The sequence below is a fragment of the Thalassophryne amazonica genome, chromosome 18 (assembly GCF_902500255.1).
Source record: "Thalassophryne amazonica chromosome 18, fThaAma1.1, whole genome shotgun sequence".
Taxonomy (NCBI): domain Eukaryota; kingdom Metazoa; phylum Chordata; class Actinopteri; order Batrachoidiformes; family Batrachoididae; genus Thalassophryne; species Thalassophryne amazonica.
In genome coordinates, this window is record NC_047120.1 from 72,872,418 (window position 1) to 72,881,275 (window position 8,858).

At 41.6% G+C, this 8,858-nt stretch overlaps 1 protein-coding gene across 1 annotated transcript; it reads left to right on the forward strand.

Annotated features, from left to right (window-relative positions):
* The first annotated feature begins 3,166 nt into the window (after positions 1-3,166).
* Positions 3,167-7,467, forward strand: LOC117531353 (solute carrier family 2, facilitated glucose transporter member 11-like). Its single transcript, XM_034194430.1, has one exon. It carries the CDS (start codon positions 3,295-3,297, stop codon positions 4,924-4,926), a length of 1,632 nt encoding a protein of 543 aa, XP_034050321.1. The 5' UTR covers positions 3,167-3,294; the 3' UTR covers positions 4,927-7,467.
* The last annotated feature ends 1,391 nt before the right edge of the window (positions 7,468-8,858 follow it).

An 8,858-nucleotide genomic window follows, 5' to 3' on the forward strand; every position in this document is an offset into this window, starting at 1 on the left:
CAGTGGTATGTTTCCCACTGTGTTACATCACTGTCCCTGCTTTTTTGAAACCTGTTGCAGGCATCCATTTAAAAATGAGCAAATATTTGCACAAAAACAACAAAGTTTATCAGTTTGAACATTAAATATCTTGTCTTTGTGGTGTATTCAATTGAATATAGGTTGAAGAGGATTTGAAAATCAGTGTTCTGGTTTTATTTACATTTTACACAACGTCCCAACTTCACTGGAATTGGGGTTTGTGTGTTATTCCTGATAAACAGCAGGTCACATGTTCACTGGTATTTGTTCACCTCCAGGCTGCTCTAACAGCCCCGTTTGTGTATCTTCAAAATGAAATTGACACTCTCTAACAACACAGATTACACCAAGGTCATAGGTCTAAGATCAAGGTCACAACAGAGGTCATCATGTAAAATCCATTGATCATACAACAGGAAGCACTAGATGAGATTTTAAATGTATTTTTTTTTCCTGCAGACTTCTGAGGCTAACAAACGTGTCAGATCTCTGACGTCAAGGAGACGTGATGACGTCAAACCAAACATAAATAAAGTAAAAATCAACGGCTGGCAGCGACACACTCCAGTTATCCCTGTTTCTGAGTGTAAAAAACAAAAACTCGTCCGTTCCATGAAGCTAACTGTTAGCATTAGCGCGCGAGCTAACGTGTACATGCACATGTAAACATTTAAAGAGCACACACACAAACCGTCCAAACGCAAATCACTGCAAAGATTAAAGCCTCTTGAGACGCGGAAGCTGCGTTTATACACACACACACATATATATATATATATATATATATATATATATATATCTAAAAATGCTGAACAAAAACACCGACTTGACACCGATGACGCAATAAGACGCCGCACAGCGAGCCAATCAGAAGCACAGTTCAAGACTACGCAGAAAGCAAAGGGCCACGTGTGTCACTTTTATTCCCTCAGTTCAGACTTCAGGAACGAAGAACAGAACATCAGAACAGGATTCGATTTCCCCGCTGCTTTGACACTTTGGTCATTTGTCAGAGGTCGGACGAAGTCACTGTCAAGACATGAATCGGCAGACTCGAGACTTAACTCGAGACTTAACTCGAGACTTGACTTGAGACTTGACTTGAAACTTGACTTGAGACTTAACTCGAGACTTGACTTGAGACTTGACTTGAAACTTGACTTGAGACTTGACTTGAGACTTGACTTGAGACTTGACTTGAGACTTAACTCGAGACTTGACTTGAGACTTGACTTGAAACTTGACTTGAGACTTAACTCGAGACTTGACTTGAGACTTGACTTGAAACTTGACTTGAGACTTGACTTGAGACTTGACTTGAGACTTGACTCGAGACTTGACTTGAGACTTGACTTGAGACTTGACTTGAGACTTAACTCGAGACTTGACTTGAGACTTGACTTGAAACTTGACTTGAGACTTGACTTGAGACTTGACTTGAAACTTGACTTGAGACTTGACTTGAGACTTGACTTGAGACTTGACTTGAGACTTAACTCGAGACTTGACTTGAGACTTGACTTGAGACTTGACTTGAGACTTGACTTGAGACTTAACTCGAGACTTGACTTGAGACTTGACTTGAGACTTGCCGATTCCTGACTTGCTGGTGACTTTGTCCCACCTCTGTCATTTGTTCAGAGGCTCAAATCCAGTACATATTATTTTCATAATGGATCAATTGATTATTTTCTTGATTAGTTGTTACATCCATAAAATGTTTGAAAATTGTGACATATGTCGACATTTTCCCACAATCACAACTTCAAATGTCTTTTTGTGTTCATGGACCAAAGGTATTCAGTTTACTGCCAGATTAGGGATAAAACAGCTTGTAAAAATAAATAAAAAATAAAGCAGAAAACTATGAATCCAGGGGTGGATCCAGGGTTTTTGATGGCAGGGGTCTGATTCATAGACATTATAAAGAGTACAGGGCGGGCCAATAAAATGTTACCACTTTTTGATTGTACACAAGTTTTTGAAATGAGATTCGAAAATTTTTTTACAGACTTGTAACAGAAGCATCAAATTAACATTTGATACCAAAGGTTTCCCACTTTGTCTCTTGTTTTCTGCACAGTTCAATAACTGATGACATGTTCAATCCACACTCCTCTTCTTTGGATTACAAAAATGGTAACATTTTGTTTGCCCACCCTGTAGACGCCACATTGGTTGCTGAGGTGCAAGAAATGCAGCCGCATGTTGCAGCGGTCATCATAGTGATTCCATCATAAAGCACAGTGAAGGTTTGATTTTTATTTTTTAATCTTTCTATAATAAAGTTGCTTTGTTCTTTTCTCTGTTTTGTAAAGTGTCTTTGAGCACGGTGTAAAGTGCTATGGAAATATAAAGTAAGTCCCTTCAGCTGCACTCGGGGTCGCCACAGCAAACCAAGGTGGATCTGCATGTTGGACTGGCACAAGATTAACACCGGATGCCCTTCCTGACACAACTCCACATTACATTACATTGAGAGGTGGCAGGGGTGGGATCTGAACCAGGAACCTGCCGCACTGAAACCAAGTGCACTGCCCACTTGGTCACGTCCCTGCCTAAAGCACTATATAAATATAACTTTGCATTATTATTATTAGCAGTGTTATAATATGGTGCAGAGAGTTTTGTGTACACACTCCTCTTTTAGGGCTTTTAGCTAGAAAACCTTTACGAGCACGCTTGTACGTGTGTAACTATGATTTGGGGCAGGACGTCATTTTCTTGCATTAATTTGACAATTTACATTTACATTACATTTTATTTTCTCTGTGTTTGGTCTCTATCTGACCTGATATGAAGTAAATTAATATATATATATATATATATATATATATATATATATATATATATATATATATATATATATGTGTGTGTGTGTGTGTGTGTGTGCGCGTGCGTGTATATCTTTCCCATTGTTTGGGGGGGTGGGGTGGCGGGGTTGGTGAATGGATTCTCCCCTCCCCATCTCTCTCCTGGATGCACCCCTGGGTTACGTAAATGCAGTGGTCATATGTGCAACTGCAGTGGCTGATTTGCGCCAGTTTGTCCTGACAGCCAAAACTGAGGGCATAAAAAAACGTCAGAAACTGGACCGGTTTCTGCAGTAGATCAGTTTCTCTTTCAGTGTTCCAGCTGAATATCGAGAACCTGTTTGTGGTTTAGTCGACCTATAGTCAAAACTATAGTTTGTGTGAGGCTGTTAAACATTTAATGAACTATTCAAGCTAGAACTAGCAAAAAGAACCTTTTGGTATTCGTGGACAGTATCAGATGGAGAGAAGGTCTCATCTCAGGATGCAGGTGACATCTGGAGGCCGCGATCCCTCAGCGGAGGCATCTGGTGGACGTGCCACAGTTCTGGCTCTGACTGTGTGCTGTGCTGCTATTGGAGGCACCTTTGAGTACGGGTACAACCTCTCCATCATCAACGCTCCCACCACCTACATCCAGACCTTCATCAATGACACCTACCTGGAGCGTTGGGGAGCGGGCTTAGACACCCCGCAGGTGACGCTCATATGGACTTTCATTGTGTCAGCCTTCTCTCTGGGTGGTTTGCTGGGGGCCTTGATCGCGGGTCCAATGGCAGTCCACTTTGGTCGGAAGACCTCGCTGCTGATTAACAATGCCTTCTTGTTTGCTGGCGCCGTGCTGGTGTTGACCAGTCGGCTGGCAAATGCCTTTGAGATGATCATCCTTGCACGGTTTCTAGTGGGAATCAACTCAGGTGTCAGTATGAACATCCAGCCTATGTACTTTGGAGAAAGCGCCCCCAAACATCTCCGAGGCGCTGTTGCCTTTTCCTCTGCTGTTTTCACAGCATTTGGGATTTTCTTGGGTCAGGTTGTCGGACTCACTGAGGTGTTGGGCACTGAACCGCTTTGGCCGTACTTACTTGCTAGCAATGCTTTGCCAGGGATTATCCAGCTGCTTACGCTACCCTGGTTGCCTGAAAGCCCAAGATATTTACTGATCGACCGGGGCGATAGAGATGCCTGCGTCCAGGTGCTCAGGAGGCTTCGTGGTGGGCAGGTTCCTGTCATGGAAATGCAGGAGTTGCTTCATGAGCAAGACCAGCTAAAGTCTGCAGCATTTATATCTGGATCCTCTGCTTCTCGCAAGACGCCCTGGTCCCTGTTTAAGGATCGTGACATGCGATGCCAGCTAAGAACTGTAATGGCTGCCAGCAGTGCCATGATGCTCTGTGGCAATGACTCCATCTACTTCTATGCTTCATATATCTTTCTCGAAGCAGGGATCCCCCCATCCAAAATCCAGTATGCCACCATCGGGACAGGGGCATCTGAGTTCACTGCTTCCTTACTCAGTAATCTGCTGATTGAACATGTGGGTCGCAGGTACCTTTTGCTGGGTGGATACACGCTGATGTCTTGCTGGTCAGTGGTCTTCACCATCGCGCTCGTACTCCAGAGCCGAGGGGTGACAGGTATGCCCTATCTCAGCATGGCATGTGTCTTCGCCTACATCCTTAGCTTTGGCCTCGGCCCTGCAGGGGTGACGGGGATCCTACCAGCTGAGATCTTTGATCATGCAGCTAGACCAGCAGCATACATGGTTGCCGGCTCCCTAATGTGGATTAGCTTGTTCTTCGTTGGAATGTTGTTCCCATTCATTGTCAGCAGCCTGGGAAACTTCTGTTTCCTGCCCTTCTTAGCTGTATGTTTGGTGTCTTCTTTATTTTTGGGCTTCACTCTGCCAGAGACTAAGGGCAAAACACTAGCTGAGATCACTGCCGAGTTTGATGGAAAGAATGGAAGGAATAATGAAAGGCTGGACAATCAGGCAGAGGAGACCAGGAATGGAAAGTACCAATTGGGCAACACCTGTTCCATCACTTCCCTCACGCAGCATCCTGATGAAAGCACAGAATGTGAAGTTTGATATCAGCAGTCAAGGTGGAAAATAGCTGAGGTAGCATCAACTGTCAGAAATGGGCAGTTTACCCAGCAGATGCAATATGAAGATAAGTGAATGTTCTATTTATGTATGTTAATCGATTGAGGATGTTTGTATCTGTTCATTGGGGTGGAGAGAACACCGGCATGCTGCTTAAAAAGAAAAATAGTTCATTAAGGTCAGCTCAAGGAAATGTTAGAGTACTTATGTTGACTTGGATTAATTTGTAGAGCCCAACTGATATACCGGCTGACAGAACAATACTGGCCAATTTGAGCCTTTCAGGAACATATCAGTATTAGCATTATTTTTTGCCAATATGGAAACTCTTATTTTATCGAATTAACAATGCAGAAAATCACTTTGGCTGTTGGAAATGATCATTACATGATATGTCCAGCAGAGGGCGCACTGACAGCATTATTTTAAATGCTGTCAAGCATGGCTGGGACCCCCATCACCCCTTAGTGACATTAGCTTCAAGAGACAGAGGAAAAGGGACCATCTACCATTCATGTTCAATCAGAGTGATGTTTTACAGCCACTATGACGCCCGGTCAGCAGAAACAATTTAGACGAGAAGTCTGTTTTATGCAAACACTGAGCGAAGCGTGACGTATGTTGGTTGGGTGTTGGTTATGTTTAAACTGTAAAAAACATCAATGAAACTTCTTTTGCGTAAGTGTTTGATAATGAAATGATCCACTGCATTTTTTACATATATATCAGCAGATATATTAACATTGTACATTTTCTACTCCCTAGTATCTGTTCCCCAAAAAGTCAGTATCAGTCGGCCTCTGCTAATTTGTCCACAGCGTTCTCAGAGGTGGTATCAGAATGTTGTTTCAAAGGAACACCTTTGTTATCTATAATCTGCAAAGCAGAACCCCAAATCATCACATTTTTAGTCCTATGACATTGTTTTTGTTGTGAAACAAAGTAAACACACATCGTTTAATTCAAGGCAGAGTCGACATTGTGGAACTGAAAACTGTGATCCTGTGTACGCGCATCACGTGAGGTCAAAGGTCATTTCCAGTCATTTCAAAACCTTCTGCAGATGGCTTTAAAAAGAAAAGAATATATTCATTATGGATTTCCCCCAAATAAATATGTTCTTGTCATTAAAATGAGCTGTTATTTTGGAACACATTTCAGAAATAAGCTGGCATTATAATGTTTGGATTTTAACAGAAAGTAAAGTTTGTCAGTTTGGTTTAAGGTTTGAGGGATGACTGAGGGACACATTTTGTCACTGGATTTTACATGAAAGAATAAAGGTGGAACCAAAACTGTTTTTGAATTAAATCAACGTTATTAAAATGTGAATTGCGAACAACACTGTCAAAACAAAAAGGCCTTAAACATATTTAAAATGTGAACGACGATCTGATTATCTGTGTGTTTGATCATTTGGTCAAAAACTGAAGTTGAGGTGATCAGGTGATCAAGTTAGTACTTTGTTGTGCGTTATTTATTTGAAACGCCACAGAAAGCAATGTTGTTTATACGACGTAAAAGGTACCAAATATTTCTCCAAATCAACAGAGGAACCAATCAAAAAGAGTCAACGTGACCTCAATCAGCTGTTTTTGCACTTTGTTCCTTTTAATCAACATTTGTAAATCGTTTAGTTGTTTGGTCCATAAAATGTCAGCAAATGGTGAAAAATGTTGATGAGTGGCTCCTCAAAGCCAAGATGACCACAACCCAAAGATATTCATGTTATCGTGTGAGAGAAGTAATGAAACCAGAAACTATTGACATTTAAGAAGCTATCACAAAATATGGACTTTTTTTAAAAACACAAAACAAATCAAAAACTACCATATATTTCAGAGTATAAGTCACACCTTTTTTCCTGTATTTTCAGCTCTTTAAATTGGGATTTTTGTGCATTGTTGTCCTTTATTGTTATTATCGACATTTATTCTTTTGTTATTAGAATTTTTGAGTGCTTTGATTCCTGTGAAAGTTTGACATACATACTCGTAATTATTACTGTGAATATTGAATGTGATGTTTCATTGTACTCGTATAAGTCGCACGACCCTCCATACCAGTAAAAAACCAAAACAAGACTTATACTCGGGAAAATATTGCATTTAAAATGATTAATCAATTCTGAAAATAGTTGCTGTTTAATTTAATAGTTGATTCATTATCTGGGTTTTTTTATATAGTGTGTGTTTTTGTTTATTTACTAATTCCTGTGACGTCACACGTTCACTCACTGGAGACTGTTTAACCACCAACATTAATATCTTACCTCATGCAGTCGTACATTAGTTTTCTTTCTCTTGTGTAAGATGCAAACTTAAATTTCAGGTAACTTAAATGCTGAAGTTGTAAACTTGCTGTAACTGCTGAATATAAATGATTTATAAAGTGGTGCTTCTGAAAACATGGTTTAATTTGAGAACCAGCTGAAACAATTCCAGGTACTGTACTGATAAATGCAGCTTCTCAAAGTAGCCAGTAGATGTCAGTGTTGACATACTTTACTTGTGTTCTCTTCTGTGCTAAATATACGAGGTCTATTAGAAAAGTATCCTACCTTTTTATTTTTTTTTTTTAAAACTATATGGATTTGATTCAATATGTTTTTACATCAGACATGCTTGAACCTTCGTGCGCATGCGTGAGTTTTTCCACGCCTGTCGGTGATATCATTCGCCTGTGAGCACGCCTTGTGGGAGGAGTGGTCCAGCCCCTCGTCGGAATTCCTTTGTCTGAGAAGTTGCTGAGACTGGCGCTGTGCTTCATCAAAATTTTTTCCAAAACTGTGAGGCACATCCGAGTGGACACCATTCAACAAATTAAGCTGGTTTTCGGTGAAAATTTTAACGGCTGATGAGAGATTTTGGATTGTTTCTATCGCTTTAAGGACTTCCCACAGAGCGGGACGTCGCGCAGTGCTCTGAGGCGACGTCGTCATCCTGTTTCAAGCTGAAAACCTCCAAATTTAAGCCTCTGTTGACCCAGGACGTCGTGAGAGAACAGAGAACTTTTAGAAGAGGTCGGAATCAGCAGTTTATCCGGACATTCCACTGTTAAAGGAGATTTTTTTAATGAAAGACGTGCGGACAGATTGGCGCGTCGGCTCGCAGCCAGCGCAGCGCACCCGCCACAGGAAAAACACCTCCGTGTTGATAGCCATTTGTAAAATCCAGGCGGCTTTTGGTGGCTTTCAGTTGAGTGAGTATCTGAGAAATTGTTTAACAGCAGGGTATGTTCCAACTTGTCCTTAAGGCTTCCAACGGAGGGTGTTTTTCCTGTGGCGGGCGCGCTGTGCCAGCTGCGAGCCGACGCGCCAATCCGTCCGCACGTCTTTCATTAAAAAAATCTTTAACAGTGGAATGTCCGGATAAACTGCTGATTCCGACCTCTTCTGAAAGTTCTCTGTTCTCTCACAACGTCCCGGGTCAACAGAGGCTTAAATTTGGAGGTTTTCAGCTTGAAACAGGATGACAATGTCACCTCGGAGTGCTGCGCAACGTCCCGCTCCGTGGGAAGTCCTTACAACAATAGAAACAATCCAAAATCTCTCATCAGCTGTTAAAATTTTCATCGAAAACCAGCTTAATTTGTCGAATGGTGTCCACTCGGATGTGCCTCACAGTTTTGGAAAAAATTTTGATGAAGCACAGCGCCAGTCTCTCAGCAACTTCTCAGACAAAGGAATTCCGACGAGGGGGCTGGACCACTCCTCCCACAAGGCGTGCTCACAGGCGAATGACATCACCGACAGGCGTGAAAAAACTCTTGCATGCCCACGAGGGTTCAAGCTTGGCTGATGTAATCACACGTGATTCAAATCCATATGGTTTTTTAAAAAATAATAAGGTCGGATACTTTTCTAATAGACCTCGTAAATACAATAAAATATATCACAGAGCCAAAGATGGCACTTT